Below are 19,299 nucleotides of genomic sequence, written 5' to 3'. Positions count from 1 at the left end.
GGGCGTGGCTGGGCTCTGGAGGGAGGGGACAGAGAAATAGGAAATGGGTTGTCATAGGAGTTTTTTTAACTTTCTAATCCTGGGAAATCTTTTTTTGTTGTCTGTATTGTTACAGCCGTAGTTGCCGACAGGTATTTTGAAATAAATTACCAAAATAATTGAAACTGGCGTGATTACATTGTGCTATTTTGATAAATAAAATTTGCAGAATTTTAACATTTTGTGCACAGAATTTTTAATTTTTTGGCACAGAATTACCCCAGGAGTATGTTATGTGCTTTCAGTCTTAACAGGTTTTTTTCTTCTTTTCCTTCTGGGACTTTTATATGTGGTTTATTGATACAACTAATTAATATTTTTTAACTTTCAGTATGTTAGATCTACATGCGTTATTAATAAATATGGCTACATATTATATCCTACTGGTTACCTTCCTAGATTATGGCATTATCATCAATGGATCCCAAATACATTTTTTAAAACTTTGTTTATTTAGGCAAAATTACAATAAAATGTTAACATACTACAAGTGGTAGATTGATTTATGTGGACTATCTTGATAATGTAGAGTGCAAGAAACAATCTTATTGGTACAGAAACATCAGAATTTTGTATCTTCAGAAGTGAAAGATACATCAAAGAAATTCTGAAATAACTGAAAACTATTCCTGCTTTTTTGCTATTTCAGCACTACCATCCAAAGCCTCTATTCCTGCAAGCAGATATGCTATAATGGACTCCTATGCCTGTGCAGGGCTGGAGTAGGGGCCTAGACCGGTACATTCAGGTAGCAGAAGAACAAAGGGAAATATTTCCAATCCAAACTGTAGATGCTCTTTTCTTTTCTTTTCTTTTTCACTTAGCAAATATGGCTGAATGTTAAGAAACCATTATTTACAGTCCATCTCAAAGAAAGTCAATTTGTTTTGTTTTCCATTCATTATTTATAACATTATATTATTTGTTGTTTTTGTCATTTTGTAGAGCTTCCAAGAGCAGCTGTCAGGATCTTAAGCAACATGACATTCCTTTTTGTGAGTCTGTCATACACAGCTGAGAGTGCCATTGTTACTGCTTTTATTACCTTCATTCCCAAGTTCATCGAGTCACAGTTTGGCATACCAGCTTCCAATGCCAGCATCTACACTGGTAAGGCATTGCCTTTAGCACAACATTGAAAGGCTTATCATTTTCTGACCACTGAAACAAAAGCAATAGAGGAAAAAAATAAAACTCACTTTAAAATGATAATCTTACCAGCTAAATAATGTCTAACTTTACTTTTTCGGTTCAGAATTCCGGTAGTTCTGTGGGCGTTTGCTATGTTTGTTTAATAAAACGTGAACCAAATGTTGTTGTTTTTGTTTTGTACAAGTGAAGAACTTGCCATTTTTTAAGGTTATATTGTGAGGGGAAAAAATATGGGGAAATACCATCACACTCATAGACCTTAGGGTCAGAAGTGACCATCATGATCACATGCAAGGTACAGAGAATCTGCCATTAGTTTAAAACGTCTTATAAGTTCTTATATTGTTTAATATTAATTTCTTAAAAGCTAATTTTACTTTTTACTCCTCAACCTTTACAATATCCCTCCCGTCCTTTCTCTCCAGTGACCAAATGACTTGTCTATGCCCTACTTATTCATCTTCCACCTTGACTATTGCAATCTCCTCCTCGTTTATTTATTTATAACAGCCTTGCCACAATCCAGCCCATCCACAATGCTGCTGCCAGAATCATCTCTCTCATCACTTAAATTATGTACCCACCCTCTTGGAGAGATTTCACCAGCTCGCCATTGCAACGTGCATCCAGTTCAAACTTTTGTCCGTGCTTTAAAAGTCCTACCTTATACAGCCCGGTCCAGTAATTTGTTCCATGGGGGCAGACCCCCATGCACTTACATGAAGCCTGACTGATTTCACTGGGGCTCTGTGTGGGTGCAAGGGGCCTCCTACGCAGAATAATTTACAGAATTGGGCACCATGTGTTGGCCCTGCTCTCTTGACTCTGCTGATGAAAGCAGCATTTGCTACTCCTCTCATTTCCTTCTCTCACAAACATCTTTGTTTTTTCTTCTGAGCTGCCTCCTGCATTCCCATGCATGGAATGACCTCCTCAAACCTGTTCACCAGCCCACCTCCCTCTCCTTGTTCAAATCCCTCCTAAAAACTCACATCTTTCATCTCACCTTTGAGAACCAAGGGAGAGAAACACAACATTTTAAAAAATAATACAAAACTATCAAGATCATTCCGCCCTGAGTAACGGACCTGTTACATACCTCCCTGTGTAACAAAGCCCCTGGTTGGGCCCATCTATGGGGATTGAACCCAGAAACTCTGGGGCTAAATGCATGACTTTCCACTGTTTGAGTGAAAACAGCTGGCCCAGTAACTTGGAGGCAGAAACACACTCATAAAACTCTTATGTTATTCAGCCACCAGAGGGAGACAAAGGTCCATGCTGGTATAATATGGATTACACTTGCCTTTTCCCTCTGTTTTTGTTGGTAATTCACCCTGCCACCTTTGTCACACCACTATTAAATTGTAAGCCTTTCAGGGTAAGGGCCATATCTTTGAAAGGCATCCACCGCTATTTTTGGTACTTAGAAATATTGAAGAAATAATAACAAAACAAGCAATAATAAGCCTTGATCTTTCCCTGCATGGCCTATTTTGAACTTCTTTGAATATGCACCATTTTAGAAGGAAAACCATTCCAGCTTTTCACTTTCAGTATCTTTTCATTTCTGTAGTCAGAAACACTAATTCTCTTAAAGGTATTCTCTTTTCCCATTTTTTCCTGGTTCTGAAGCAGTTCAAGCGTGTCTGTTGCTGTACAACATACATTAAAAATTCCATAGTTCTTGAGATGCACAATGACCCAATGAAACTCATAGTCACAAATTATTATTGAAGCAAGGAGTTTAGCAAGATTAAAAACAGGGATGAACATTTATATGATAGAATATCCAGTTACATTAAATAAGATTAAACAAATGGGAGGGAAATAAATCCACATGCTTCAGGACATGTCAACCATTAACTGAGAATGGTAGGAAAAATCTTCCTCTATAGGCAAGCTATTCCATAATTGCCAACTTCAAGGTTTTTTCCCCCCCCATCTGTCTCTGAAGCACATGTTACTGGCCACCATCAGAGACAGGATACTGAACTAGATGGACCACTCATCTGATCTGACGTGGCAATTCCTATCTTACTGGGAGGCAATGTGACAACAAATCCCTGGCCATTATTTGAATACTCCAAACTTCAAAATGGAGTCACTTCCCCACCTCCTAGCCCCGGCTAGGCCCCAGCGGGTGAGTGAAGTACCAATGGACTAGGCATGCATGATCACTCCAGAAGAGAAGGGAGAACTGTAGGAGAAGGAGAGAAAACTGTCTGGTTGCATGGATCCAGGAAAGGAGAGGAAGCAGTGTGAGATGGAGAGACAGGGAGAAAGAGGATCTGAGTTGGAACCTTGGGTGTCTATCTAGTCCGGGGTCGGTGGAAAAAAAAGAGCAGTCTTTCTGGGATCCTGATCAGGACAGTGGGAAGTAGCAGCAATGGGAGATTTCTGTGGAAGCCTGTGGAGCGGGGAGAGACATCCTGTGCAGGACATGAAATTAATTAATTATATCATACAGATGCTTGCAGTGATGTTGTAGTTGTGTTGGTTCCAGGATACGAGAGACGCAAGGTAGGTGAGGTAATACTTTTTATTGGACCATCTGTGGGTAGAAGGGACAAGCTTTTGAGCTTCACAGAGCTCTTCTTCAGGTCTCCTGAAGAGTCACTAGGTTAGTTGAAGAAGAGATCTGGGTAGCTCAGAAACTTATCCTTTCTACCAACAGAAGTTGGTCCAATGAAAGATATTACTTACTTTGTCTCTCATATAAAATATAATGGCAGTTATGATTTATGGGACGCTAATTCCTGCTGATGGTTCTAGTGGTTACACAAACTAGGAGTTTTGCTCTCATGATTTATGGCATCACGGGTAGTTTTGATGGAATTATTGACCCATAACTCACATTAGAGGCTGTATACACACAAGAACGAGTGCCAATAAAACATTCATGTGAGACAAAACACGCAAAGGTTGGGAAATTCCCAAAAGTTAGGACTAGATTGAGCCTTTGCTGTATCCTGAGTATGGAGCAGTGTATAGCTGCACTGCCCCAGAGAAGATCCTCAGGGAGTAATTGTGACTCTCAAAAAATCACAGTTCCCCCCTCTATTGCCCACTTACTACTGTGGCAGGTGGGTAATTTCCTAGAGTTATTTAGTAACATTTAATTTTTCTAGAGTTCTTTTGAAGGAAAAAGAAGATTTGGAGGTAGCCAGTGTACTCAGTGACACCAGTGGAGCTTGTAAATTACTTGTACTGTTAGTTTACAAGCTCTTCTAGCTTCAGTTGCAGTGTAATTTGTAAATTCTTTGAACCAAAATATCTACACTTCAGATGTGCACTTAACTAGCTGTACACATATGCTCGGTGCATCTATCTTTGTGTGGCCAGCTGGAGACATACTGAGATTTTGCACAGTGAATTTTCAATTGGCAATTTACAAACAGCCATCTCTTTGCTAAATTTCATTCAGTTTCTTTTCTCAAACAAAGCAAAGGCATTAGTCTTCAGTGAGGATTAAATCCATGCCAGATTTCAAGTTTTGAATTTGAGTTTCCTTTGCTGTAGTCTTTTTTATTTAAAAAAAAAAAGTGGTTAGAATTTTTTAAATGCGAAAAGTTTAATTTTTCTACCCACAGTGAACTACAAAACCCAAAACACCTAAAGCTCTTAAACTTTCTAAAAACAAACAACAAGAAGTTGACTTCAGGGCAGAGGCTAAACTTGGAAAATTTCAGCTCAAAAGAGAAAATGATTCAGTAGATTATAAAAGTGTGTGAAGAAAGAGGGTTATATTTTGCAATCTAAACTCTTTTGCATTCACTAGTAACTTCTACTGTTCCTAAATATAGTAATATACAGTAAACTGGTTCTACTTCTTTTCTAGAAAAGGTGCAGTGTACAACTTACACATAATTGATTTTTAAAATCTCTTTGCTACTCCCTTTGGAAATGCAATGCTGGGAGCAAATATTGCAGGTTTCTGCAAGCAGACTATTAGTAGCTGTTATCATCTTTTCTCCTGTGGGAAAGCTTCAAGTACTGCAGCATTCTGACAACAGCAAAAAGGGCAGAGCCCAAAAATTACTGACTGAAAACTGATCTTAGGTATTATATACAGCATAATATTTTGTGCACACACAAAAAAACCTGTATGCCAAATCATCATTGTAAAATAAAGCAAAGTGCAGTACAATGGCTTACTATCAAATCTCAGTTTTGTTCCATTATATGACTTTGAAAGTGAAAAATGAATACCTCAATTAGTTGTATATGCTTTGCTTTGGAAGCTCCTCTGGAAGAGCCATTGTAGTAGTGACTATGTTGTTTTGATAGTTTATTACCTTCCATTTCACATACACTGTATGAAAAAAAAATAAGTATCAAGTTCTGCTTTGCACAGGGGGCAAAATTGCATTCCATGCCCCATGATATACTGAGTGAATGTATGCTGCTGCAGGCTTCCCTCTGTGCTACCAACTAGCTGCAGGTCAGCGTGTTCCTGTCCCCTTCCCTTAAGGGTGAATTTTTTCCCCTGATGGACACACAGAGGAAGAAGTTCATGTGCTCCTTGAGTGCACGGTTTTCAATTGTTCCCTAGTTCTTGCCTGAGTGGGATGAATGTGGAGGGGGTGGGGGGAAGGGGAGAAAAACATTCTGCTTATCCCCTCAGCTCCTATTCTAAGGACAATCTGGCCCAGAATGGATGGGAGAGCAGCACAGCTTTCTGTAATAACTGAAAACCAAGCCAGAAATAGGTAGCGAGGATATTGAATGCAAAGGATGGGTCAGAAGGAGGTATCTGGAAGAATGAAGGTAAATTATAGGGAGTGGGGAAGGAGAATAAAATAGTGTGAGGGGATTTTTGCAGAAAGTTGGGAAGAGCAACAAGATGGACAATACACAGGGCCAGATCCTGACTTGCTGTAAATTGATATAGCTGAGGACCGATGCTTAAAGAGAGTTCCAAATTGTCCTGCTCTTCAATCCTTGTGTTTGTGCCCTACCTCAGAACAGGTACGGCCTGGTGGATTCATAGACTCATAGATTCTAGGACTGGAAGGGACCTCGAGAGGTCATCGAGTCCAGTCCCCTGCCCTCATGGCAGGACCAAATACTGTCTAGAGTAAACCATCCCTGATAGACATTTATCTAACCTACTCTTAAATATCTCCAGAGATGGAGATTCCACAACCTCCCTAGGCAGTTTATTCCAATGTTTAACCACCCTGACAATTAGGAACTTTTTCCTAATGTCCAACCTAAACCTCCCTTGCTGCAGTTTAAGCCCATTGCTTCTTGTTCCCTTAGAGGCTAAGATGAACAAGTTTTCTCCCACCTCCTTATGACACCCTTTTAGATACCTGAAAACTGCTATAATGTCCCCTCTCAGTCTTCTCTTTTCCAAACTAAACAGACCCAATTCTTTCAGCCTTCCTTCATAGGTCATGTTCTCTAGACCTTTAATCATTCCTGTTGATCTTCTCTGGACCCTCTCCAATTTCTCCACATCTTTCTTGAAATGTGGTGCCCAGAACTGGACACAATACTCCAGCTGAAGCCTAACCAGCGCAGAGTAGAGCAGAAGAATGACTTCTCGTGTCTTGCTTACAACACACTTGTTTATGCATCCCAGAATCACGTTTGCTTTTTTTGCAACAGCATCACGCTGTTGACTCATATTTAGCTTGTGGTCCACTATAACCCCTAGATCCCTTTCTGCCGTACTCCTTCCTAGAGGTGTCTCTTCCCATTCTGTATGTGTGAAACTGATTGTTCCTTCCTAAGTGGAGCACTTTGCATTTGTCTTTATTAAACTTCATCCTGTTTAATAGACCATTTCTCCAATTTGTCCAGATCATTTTGACCCTATCCTCCAAAGCAGTTGCCATCCCTCCCAGTTTGGTATCATCTGCAAACTTAATAAGCATACTTTCTATGCCAATATTTAAGTCGTTGATGAAGATATTGAACGGAGCCAGTCCCAAAACAGACCCCTGCGGAACCCCATGCGTTATACCTTTCCAGCAGGATTAGGAACCATTAATAATTACTCTCTGAGTACGGTTATCCAGCCAGTTATGCACCCACCTTATAGTAGCCCCATCTAAGTTGTATTTGCCTAGTTTATCGATAAGAATATCATGCGAGACCATATCAAATGCCTTACTACAGTTAATCAAGTTATCATTTTGCTATTTGTCCTTTTGATAAATATTGAGAGAGAAAATGTTCAGAATGGGTAAAAAAGTTGGAATTATGTCCTTCTCGCATTCATATCCAATTGTTTATTCTCCTGGGAGTTAACAGCTCTGAAGTTGTTCCCTCAGAAGAGACATTCTTTTAGAAAGAATTAAAAATATTAATGCCCACTCTGTTGGGAGATTGAGAGGTCTTTCTAATTCCACACAGAATTATTATTAAGATCTTAGGTTCACAGTTGGTGTAGTAATTATGGTGGCATTGCTTGTAACATTTATTAACAGTTATTTTCACAGTTCCAACCTCATACTTGTTACAGAGATTGCCTTCTGCAAATGTTTGTGGGTAAAGCAGGGGAAGGTTCTGTTACGATTGCAACTATATTACAATATGTTTTTCAGTAGACTTTTGTTTTACATGTTCCCTCATTAAAAAAAAAGAACGCCTATCATGATTTTTTCAGCCCCCTTTCACTGGATGCAACTGTCTGAAAGCTTCTAAATTCACATTTGATGCTGAATGAATCTTCCTGAGCAAGACCATCACTTAAAGATGTACAATAAGAAACAATGGGCAGTGAGAGCCAGGAGAAGCTAGGAAAAACAGGAACTTTGCACAATTTAGCAACTCCACAGGGCACTGGGAGATAGGGCTAGCCTGTGGCCCCACTACAACACTACCAATTGATGTTCGTAGCAGCAAAGTCATAGTTCTTATCCATAAACATGTCAGGGCTTAAAGTTTATTGTGCTCTAAATTTTAAGTGCCAAGTCTTTCAAGTGGTGGAATGCTAAGGGCCAGATTTGGATACCTGCATTCACAGTGAGTCTTCAAGTAGTCCTGTTAAAATCCAGGGGACAACTCATAAGACATGGTAATGCTCAACATGAGTAAAGATATCAGAATCTGGATATCAGCTGGTTAGCGTCTGACCATAAAAGTTTACAGAGCTCCTAGAAAAAAGACTCATTAGGCTGTTAGAACGAGGTAGGCTTATGAAGTTTGGTCCTGCCCTGAAGGTTTGGATTAGTACATATACTTCACTGGGACTCATCATAGGAGTAAGAAAAGCAGGATTTACCCCAACATTTGAACTAATTTAATCAGAATTTCACTAATTAAACTGGATCAATCTGCATTCCTTGTGATGTTCTGGGGACTACCCAGAGCAGTAAGGGGTCCTGTCATCGCCTGCCCTGTAACCTTTGGGGTCTTCGTGCTGTGCAGCTATGTTTCGATTCCCTGCCACCAGTAGCCAGCCCACTCTGAAATAAATACAAATCAATATTTCTGCTTGTATATGCAATATTTCTTTTTCTGCTGCCGGGAAAATCATAAAGAAGCTTTTATTAATCCTTTGACATCAGTCCCAGAGCGCTAAAAATTCTGACTCAGTTTGCTGGTAGTGAATTAGTCAATGAGGGCCATATTGTGGAATTTGTCATAATCTAATTAGTGGGTGAAACCAATATTTATTTTCTATTCTGTCTCCACAGTTCCTGTTTTAACCTTACATCTCACTTTCCTCCAAACAGGTGTGATTATTGTCCCAAGTGCTGGTGTTGGCATTGTGCTAGGTGGCTACATTATTAAAAAGCTCAAACTTGGTGCAAGAGAGTCTGCGAAGCTGGCTATGATTTGCAGCGGTGTGTCTTTGCTGTGCTTTTCAACGCTTTTCATTGTTGGATGTGACAGCATTAATCTAGGGGGCATAAATATCCCATACACAACGGGGTAAGTGTCTTTGAATCAATGATTGCAATGCCAGCTATTTGCAAAAGCCTGCTAGAAATCTAGCTATTTTATTTAATTTAAAAATGAGCTATTTTTGAAGTCCATTCATCAAACAAGAACTTGGTGAACACAGTCAGATAAATACATGGTTTAACTGTATGGCCAACATTCTTTTATTTTATAGCTGATTGACAATGAAAGCCTATCAAACACTCATTTGGGTAGCCTAGGTATTCTTGGTCCTGCCTGAGCCTGAAGGGGATAGATATTGAACTTATTTTGCCTGATATCAAACCCATCCAAGTATCTTGGGTTTGGAAGTTCAGTTTTGAACTTCAGCACTAGTGGGTTTGTGTTCCACTCGGAGACACCATTAAGAAAGCAGAGTAGGGGGAGAGAAAACTATTCAATAAAAAAAATGGGGTAAAAGGGGACAGAGAATAGACCACATGCAAAACAGAAAGGGGGAATGTGAGAAAAGGAAGAAGGAACAAAATAGAAAAAAATTCAAATAAGAAAATAAATACTGGGTCCCATTTTCTTGTGGTGTTATGTGTCTGCTTTGTACCTCACTGCCAGCAGAATCTAGCCATGGAGCCGGGGAAATCAGCCCCTGAAGAAGCAGCCAAATGCAGGGGGATTCTCCATTGTTGTGAAGCTGGCCTGTTGTTTCCTAAGCCACAGCCCTCCTTGATTCTGACTCAGATAGGTAGGGGCCAGTGCTGAGGGTCAGGCTGTAGAGTGAAATGATCTTGGGGAAGTGCCATCGTGTCATACTGCCTGGCTGAAGAAGCAGGAAATGGGGACAGAAACCACAGGTACATTATTTAGCAAGGAAGGGGTTGCATAGGTTATCTGTCTTCAGCTGAAATGCTGTGACACCCGCTGGCAGCAAAATGAAGAAATACAAGTGAACAAAAAACTGCCTTGTTCTAAATCTTTCAGATGAAATGTAACTAACCTGCTCCTTCTTCAGTTTTGTGAAGTAAGTATTATGGCCCCGCTGTCACAAACAAGAGAACTGAGGGCTTGTCCACATGAGTACGTTGCTCTGGTTTAACTTTAATTGATGTAGTTAAACCAGTGCAAACCCCTGTGTGGACACTGTTATTTCAGTTTTAAGAACAGCTTGTAGCAGTTTAGCATAAACTGATTCCTAACTGACTTCAATTAAACGGAAATAAGCCTTCTCCGCTGGCTTTAACTAAAGAGGTTTAAAGTAACACCTTTAGTTAAACCCACGCAACTTTCTCATTTAGACATGGTGGTTGGCATATTAAAAGCTGAATCCTTGAAAGTATTGATTGCTGTCAACTCCCATTGAAATCAAAATGAAAAAAGAAGTCACTGGGACTTCATCAGTGTCAGTGGAAGTGGAAGGTGCTCAGCATGTTGCAGGGGTGGGCCCTGTGTGAATTACTTAAAGCCACATAGTAAGTCAGTTGATATACAGATTAATAAAACAAGCAGTGCCCCACATTTATCTTTACAACCTGGTCATCGGCGTGATAAACTTCTCCCAGATTCGTTCAGTTGTTATCATTTGATCTAGCTTTAAACCATTTCATTAATAAGAAACTCTTACTCAGACATCAAAGAATGCCAGCATTTAAAAAAAACATATACATATTTTCTAAAGGAAATTTTTCATTTTGAGGATACCAAAAATAGATATAGCCTTCTCCAAAGTTAAGCTTGTAATAGATCCCAGTTACTAGCTCTGTGTTTCGTTTTCGTAAGCAAATGCAGAATCTGTTTATAACTATTTCTTTTTGTAGTAAAAAGTCACATCAAAGTAATTTCCTTTTCTTGCTTGGGCATAATCCACCCATCCAATAGAAAGGAGAGTGAATAACTGTGTCTAGTTAGCATAAAAAACCAAACACAGCTCTCAAAATTCAGGAAAGCAGGTAATGATATTTCATAATGTAAATGTAGTCTGCCTATACCAGGCATGTTCTAAATTGCGGACAGTAAATGGACCGGGAAGCTCAGGTAGATTAAATACGTTTGCAAAGATTTTCTGCAATTTTACATTGGACACAGGTAGTTTTGCATTTGCCAGTTTGTCATTGCTTGCTTGGGTTATCAGTAAGATTCAGGGCAATTCTGTATTTCACATTTCAGCATCTTAAACGATGCAGTTGAATGACTCTAGCCTTGCCTCTAATGACAGTCTAACATATGTAACATTTAAATGCAACATGAGGGCTCTTCCGCCAGCAGTGTAAATTAGGCATGCTCTTGTGCAGCCCTTATTTGCACCAGGCTGGGCAGTTCTGAGTTAGGGAGGTGGCTCCCTGCAGCTCCCACTCAAATGTAGAGGAGAAACAGGAGAGTAAAATTCTGCCTACCAGAAAAACTGAATATAAGGAGCATGAAATACTTGAAAGAAAAACTGAATATAAGGAGCATGAAATACTTGAAAGAAAAAGCTCAACCATGTATTTGATACATGCACCCTGAGATTTTTTTGGATGGAAGCCAGATACACAACAATTTGAAATTGAGAAAGATGCAAAAGATGTCATGAGGTCACTAATCAATTTCAGCCTGAGCTGCAGTGTCTACAATATACTTCTTGACCCACTGGAACAGTTTAAGAATTAATTGCTGAGAACGATAATTAATTTGATCATATAAGCCAAACCAAATAAATAAAACCTGGAGACAAAGGGAATACGTGATGAACAGATCTGCTTTTTAACCTTGTGAAATCTTTTGCCATTGCAAAGGATAATAGCAATGATAGTGCTCAGCATTTTAGGGCTGAAACTTGCAAGGTTCTGAGTAGTCCTATGAGATGCTGAGCACCTTCAGCTCCAACTGACTGCAGTGGGGGTGAAAGGAGCTCAGCCCCTTGCAGATGTGCACAGCATCTCACAGAATCAAACCAATAGTACACTCCATAGGAAGATCTCAAAACCCTTTACAAATATTTATGAGTTAAGCTTTGCCACACCCCTGTGAGGAGGGCAGAAGTGAGAGCATATGAACTGCAGTAGTCTCTGTCCTGAGATATCTGGAATATTTGAAGATGTGTAATAAAGAGGAAAAAAATAGCTAAGAGCAGATTGTACTCCTCAAATCCATGCATGGAGGTGTCCTACTGCACATAGGCCTCACCCTCCCACTCAGAAAGGGGAGGTGCCCCATAGCGCAATCCCACCCCTATGTGGAATCTCATAGGGAGTCCGCTGTGGGGTCAGGAATTGTGGCAGATGGGAAGAGGGCGAGCACTGGGCAGGTCTGTGATCTGATCCAGGCTGAACACAGACCTCTTCCAGCCTGCTCTACAGAAAGCCGTTTTTGTATTTCATGAACATTAAACTGTCTTACCTGAAAATAATCAAAATAGCTGCAAAGAGAGTCTTCTTTTATTTGTGGCAATGAATGAAAAGGCTGATGCCTTTTCTTCTCCGTTCAGTGTACAGGGAGAGAGAATAGCTAGGGTAGGTTTCCAGGGTGCTTATCAGCAAACAAAGTCCCTGTATTAGTTTAATTCCGTCCCCTCTTTTTATGATATGTAAAATGATACAAAACTGGCTGGTTTTGGTTATACTCTTCTATTGTCCTGGAGCAGTTAAAGTTATTGTAGATAATTTGAAAGATATAATTGGTTTGTTGGATTTTTGGGACAAATAATACACAACAAAATCTCAACTTCCCATCCCAAGCATCAGGTTTTGCTGTTGTTATGTCTCTCTCAATCCAGTCAACCAATCAAAACTAAGTGGATCAGAACAACAAAAAATGAACCTAGATAAAAACCACATAATTCCTAGCTTCAGTCTCCAACTCTAGCTGCAACTGACTGCCACATGACAAGGTTTCTACTCCAGTGGTTCTCAACCTTTCCAGACTACGGTATCCCTTTCAGGAGTCGATTTGTCTTGTGTACCCCCAAGTTTCACCTCACTTAAAGACTACTTGCTTACAAAATCAGACATAAAAATACAAAAGTGTCACAGCACACTGTTATTGCAAAATTGCTTATTTTCTCATTTTGACCTTATAATTATAAAATAAATTGATTGGAATATAAATGTTGTACTTACATTTCAGTGTATAGTATATAGTATAGTATAGAGCAGTATAAACATGTCATTGTCTGTATGAAATTTTAGTTTGTACTGACTTCGCTAGTGCTTTTTATGTAGCCTGTTGTAAAACTAGGCAAATATCTAGATGACTTGATGTACCCGCTGGAAGACCTCTATAAACCCCAAGGGATATACGTATCCCTGGTTGAGAACTACTGTTCTACACCTTAAAGGTTCAGTAACTAAACCCAGCCTTTCCCCTGCTTTTCTCCTTGCTCTTTGCCATTTCAAAAGAACGCTTGGTAGTTTGGCTATGAGAGAATCATGATGTACAAGGAAGAAGCATTGAAGAAGCCAGTCATGTAACATCCTTCTGTGCAAATGGATTACTCAAACATTTCTCAAAACCACAATTTTCCCAGCATGATCTTGGCAGCCTTTTAAACAGTGGATCCAATTTATTCATTATTTTGGGATGATGGTTAGTTTAATCATGACAGAAATGTCTTTGCTATGTAGCCAAGGCTTCTCCTTTTCACTTTTTATCCCAGTTTTTAGATTGAAGACTTTTTAGGCTGTAAGCTCATCGGGACAGGAACTATGTTTTCTTTGTGCTTGGGACCTCCTTAGTACATTATATGTGCTACTGCAATCTAAGTAAATAAAAATGAAACCACATACAAATCCATTTGCTGTTTAGGAGATAACATCAATGCTTTCCTATATTTTGGATTTATCTGTGGATTACTTCAATTGTAAGCTCTGTGGGCCATCTTGTGGGGGTTGAGGCGTGTGTGCGCATTGCCTAACACAAAGGAGTTCCAATCCCTGATTGTGTATCCCTCAGTATGAATAAATAATAAGAGGCCCCACAACTCTTAAAACTCTAGACTCTACAACTTCCTTCTCCCCTCTTACTTCTCCCTCCCATAGACTAATAGTTGGAGAGAAAGAAAAATCAAAACTAAAATCCTTGTTAGAAAATAGATTCCCCTTTATCATTAGTCTGTCTAAAGCTCTTCTCCTAATTAATTCTGCCAGAATTATATAAGTGGAAACGAGATATAGAACAGTCCTTTGAGAGGTTAACCAATGCAATTTATCAAATGGAATTCTGGGATTTATCTCTGGTGTGTACATGTCTCAGACTTGCAGCTAATCATATTAATGAAAGGAGCAGAGGAGTAATTTGTAACTGAAAGACGAATTCAGGAAATGCTGTTATTTTTGACCAAATTTTAAAATGTGCATGTGCCAGACTTCGTTGGCAGCTTAAGGCCTCTAGTTGCGGGTGGGATACTGGGAAGAATTTAGGTTATTGGACTGATGCACAGCCATAACAGCCTAAACCAGTAGAGTTGACCACTCCTCAGACATAGTGTCCAACAACAGTCGGAAAGAATTGAGTATTTTCATCCAACAGCTTTCTGGAAACATAGCTCAGCTTCAAGAAAACAAAATAATCCCCACTAAGGGAGGGATGGTTGAGGAGACCTGCAGAAATACAGCATCTCCTCATATTCTACAAGTCTACAATATTTGGAGGCAGCATGTGAGATGGAGATAGGGTGTGCACAGATGAATCAGCACCAAAGAGATCTCTGCCTCCAGTGCAGCCCTGAGATGCTCCCTTGGTGTTTCATTATTGGAAAGGCAAGTTAACACTGAGGGAGGGTTGAAGGTAAAAAAGATATAGACATGAACACCGTATGCATCTCCCCTAGCAAGCCTGTCTAGCAGATAGAGTGACCTGGTGCTGTGCTATAGAGGGTGAGTGTGTGAGGGAATGGAGAAGTGAGAACTTCTTTATGCAGACAGATGTTGAGGGGTCAAGTCGAAAAACCCACCGTAATTTGTTGAGGTAGGTCAATTAATGTAAATGGGGGAGATTCAGACTTTTGTATCTTCAGGGCAGTTCCTCCTCTCACATCATCATTTTAAAGTTACAGGCAGTAACCCAGAGGTAAAACACTGTAATATTATCATAGGTCAGGGCAACTGCTCAGCTGGGGGGGGGGTCTGAGTATGAGGGAGGTCCAGATACACACGGGCTGGGTGGATGGGGGAGCAGTTCCCTGTACAGTGACCCCTCCCTCCCGCTTCCTGCCCCCATTGCTCCTCAGCTGCGGGGGAGGAGGGGGAAGGAGGAGGAGGGGTCACTGTACAGGGAGCTGCTCCCCCATCCACCCAGCCTGTATGTCTTTTCAAATAAATCTGTCTAGCAAAAAAATTAAATCATTATATCTTATACTTACTCATTAATAAGGAAGAGCGGAGTAAGCGTCTGTTCCTTTTATCCTCTTAGCTCTTCCAAGAAGTGTCTAATTTAAATTGATATAACAAAGGCTTTTTATAATAAAGACTCTTTTTTTTTTAAACTTTGTTTCTCTATATCAGGGGTCAGCAACCTTTCAGAAGTGGTGTGCCCGAGTCTTCATTTATTCACTCTAATTTAGAGTTTCGTGTGCCAGTAATACATTTTAACGTTTTTAGAAGGTCTCTTTCTATAAGTCTATAATATATAACTAAACTATTGTTGTATGTAAAGTAAATAAGGTTTTTAAAATGTTTAAGAAGCTTCATTTAAAATTAAATTAAAATGTAGAGCCCCCCCAGAGTGGTGGCCAGGACCCGGGCAGTGTGAGTGCCACTGAAAATCAGCTCACGTGCCGCCTTCGGCAGGCGTGCCACAGGTTGCCTACCCCTGCTCTATACTCACTGTTTATAATCCTATTTCCACCTTTGCTTTCATTCAGTGATTTCTGGTACTTATCTCTGAAAGCTAGTCCCATTTTGTAATTTCTTCATATTGCACACCATGCCCTCATCTTACATTACACACATGTTGTTGACACAATTGCAGCACCTCGTAATGCAAAATAACATTGTTGCATTGATGAAGACCAGGTGTTCATGTTGATATTATTAGATCTCCCAGCTGCTTTCATTCCAGTCAGTGATGAAGTGTTGACATGATTGCAGTCTGTGCTGGGAGTGGACAGGGCCACTCTTCAGTGGCTTTGTGCCTTTGTTGCTGACAGCTCCTAGAGGATAGTGTTGGGCCCTTGCTCTTCTACCTGGAGAGTTCCAATAGGCTACCAGAATGAGTCATGGATGACTTAGGCCTGGTCTACACTAACCCCCCAAGTCGAAGTAAGGTACGCAACTTCAGCTACGTGAATAACGTAGCTGAAGTCGACATACCTTACTTCGAACTTACCGCAGTTCAGACGCGGTCCACACGGGGCAGGCAGGCTCCCCCGTCGACTCCGCGGTACTCCTCTCGTTGAGATGGAGTACCGCAGTCGACGGTGAGCACTTCCTGGTTCGATTTATCGCGTCCAGACCAGACGCGATAAATCGAACCCGGAAGTTCGATCCACAGCCGCCGAACTAGCGGCTAAGTATAGACCAGCCCTTAGACTCAGTCTGGATAAGACTGAGGTGATTATGGTGGTTGGGGGAACAACTGGATGAGTTGAAGGAGGCTATATCAGCCCCCACTCTGATTGAAAGTATTTGGCCGTCAATTGTAACCACAGTTGACATTTTGGTGGGGTCTACATTTAAATAATCCAACAGCAGCATTGACTTGGACTGCTTTTTCTGTCTCCATCTGGCTGAGAGGCTGTGACCTTTCCTTTCGGATGTGGGCTGTGCTATTGCTGTCTGCTCCTCGATCACCTCTAGAATGGGCTGCAACAATGGACTCTAGTGGGACTACATCTTAAATCCATTCAGACACTGAAACTGATGCACAGTGGGATAGCTTGCTTGTTCAGTGTAGTCTCCTGCCATGAGCACGTGATGCCAGTGCTCTGGGATCTGCTGGCTGCCTATTGGCTTCAGGGTGGAATTTAAGGTGTTGGTTCTGACATTTAAAGATCTAAATGGCCTAGGACCTGCCTATCAGAGATTGTCTCTATCCCTGTGCCATTCTGCTGCAGCCGAGATTGGCTGGGGCTTCTTTGGCAGATAAGAGATGTTGCTGCTGGCACAAAGCTCTCTGTGTGTTCCTCTGTTCTGGCATCCACTCCCACTCCACCCCACCAACCCAAAACAATCTGTTGACCTTCAGGGCACACAGCAAAATCCTTTGTTTAAGAGAGGTTTTTAGGGAGGGCTAAGGCAGTTGAGGCTTTTTTGGGAACGTGCTGAGTTGGGAGATTAAGATTTCCATGGAGTATGGTGTCCAGTTCTGGGTGCACATTTCAGGAAAGATGTGGACAAATTGGAGAAAGTCCAAAAAGCAACAAATTGATTAAAGGTCTAGAAAACATGATCTATGAGGGAAGACTGAAAAAATTGGGCTTGTTTAGTCTGGAGAAGAGAAGACTGAAAGGGGACATGATAACAGTTTTCAAGTACATAAAAGGTTGTTACAAGGAGGAGGGAGAAACATTGTTCTTCTTAACCTCTGAGGATAGGACAAGAAGCTTAAAGGCTTAAATTGCAGCAAGGGCGGTTTAGGTTGGACATTAGGAAAAAACTTCCTAACTGTCAGAGTGGTTAAGCACTAGAATAAATTGCCTAGTGAGGTTGTGGAATCTCCATCATTGGGGATTTTTAAGAGCAGGTTGGACAAACACCTGTCAGGGATGGTTTAGATAATACTTAGTCCTACCTTGAGTGCAGGGGACTGGACTAGATGACCCTTCCAGTTCTATGATTCTATGGCATACTGCAGTACAAAATATAAATAATCATGATGGTTTGTGTCCGGTGGGTGGTATCTGGAAGGAGATGTGCTCTTTCAGTTTTGTAATGATTTTTTCATTGCCGTTTTCAATTAAAGTCACTGATGCCTAGAGACCAGGATTAGCATGCTTTTATGTTACTCACATCCAAATAAATAACTAGTGTCCATGCAACCTTTCTAATACTAAAACAACTACAGGAGAGTCGAAGGGGGTAGTTTCTCTGCTCATACTTGTTTAACATGCTGTTCTAATGTAATCTATTTTTCCTCTCCTCAGTCCTACACTTACTATGGCACACAGAAATCTGACAGGTAGCTGTAATGTTAACTGTGGATGCAAAATTCATGAGTATGAGCCTGTCTGTGGATCAGATGGAATAACATACTTCAATCCGTGTCTGGCCGGCTGCATCAATGGTGGAAATCATAGCACAGGGGTGAGTGTATAACAAACCTATCCAAAATGATGTATATCTATACTGGGGGGCCAAAGATCAGCAGATCTGGGCTGGAGTGGATAGGTACAGAAAGGGGGAGTGTACCAGCTCCAAGGCACGCTTCTTTCTAGCTTCAGAGAATCTTACCCACAAGTGCCCCATGTGCATGAATTTCTCCATGTTTCAAGTTGGTAGGAACACCAGCTGTCCATGGTATCATCCCAGCCTTCAGTAATGTGGGAATTTTGAGCATAAGTTAACACTAACTATATCGACATTAACGTACACCGAGTGAACTACCTCCAACTAAAGGGATGATTTGGAAATGACCATGGCACTTGTAGGAATTGTACTCCACCGTGGCAGGGTGACAGGGAGGCTGGGTTTGCAGCACAAGCACAGTGTGTCTGCATAGATGGCCTGGGCCTCTGCTCATGTCCTACATTCACTGGGTTGTAGAAGCTGAATGCTTCTTTGGGGGTTGCCTGGTCACAAATTGAAAAATACAAAGGAAACTTGGTGACTGGAAACTTAGTTTCTGGGCCAGTGCACAGGAAAACTGGTGAGGAGTAGAATCTGTCCCTGTTGTCAACAGAATGCTTTGGGCTGCCAAAAACCCAAGGCTTTGGAATTCATTCGGTATTACACACAGAAGAGAACGTAAGACCAAACATTTCTATAAAGTATTGTCTGTTAAAGCGGAATAAAGACAAAAGATAGGAAATAGTATGAAACAATGTTGCCTTGCTTTCAGCATCTAGAAACCACATTCATTACACGTCACACTCTTGCCTTACACATTTATGCCCAGTCAGTGAAACATGAGAACCGTCAGTCCCAGGACGATAATTTGATATTTTGTTTTGACAGAACAGTTCTGAAGTTGAAGGTCCATATAATCATTGCATCCAGTGCAGATAAAATTGAAAGCTTCCTTTTACAAGATATTGCGAGGTGGAGGGGAAACAACTTTTTGGTAACCAACTGCTATAGGCACGATTCACAATAGCCACTACATGTGTAGTTAACTTTAGGCACA

The 19,299-nt window shown here is 40.7% G+C and overlaps 1 protein-coding gene across 1 annotated transcript in view; it reads left to right on the top strand.

The window, feature by feature from the left end:
• Positions 1–19,299, top strand: part of SLCO5A1 (solute carrier organic anion transporter family member 5A1) — a 124,581-nt gene that overhangs the window by 84,926 nt on the left and 20,356 nt on the right. Inside the window, exons 5-7 of the mRNA XM_024206018.1 lie at positions 985–1,149; positions 8,883–9,081; positions 18,101–18,260. Of these exons, the coding sequence (XP_024061786.1) occupies positions 985–1,149; positions 8,883–9,081; positions 18,101–18,260 (524 nt within the window). The remainder of the gene's footprint in view (positions 1–984; positions 1,150–8,882; positions 9,082–18,100; positions 18,261–19,299) is intronic.

This window comes from Terrapene carolina, unplaced genomic scaffold (genome assembly GCF_002925995.2).
Source record: "Terrapene carolina triunguis isolate 2854851 unplaced genomic scaffold, T_m_triunguis-2.0 Scaffold58, whole genome shotgun sequence".
Lineage (NCBI taxonomy): Eukaryota > Metazoa > Chordata > Testudines > Emydidae > Terrapene > Terrapene triunguis.
Note: the sequence above shows the minus strand (reverse complement) of the source record. Positions and strands in the feature narration are given on the sequence as shown.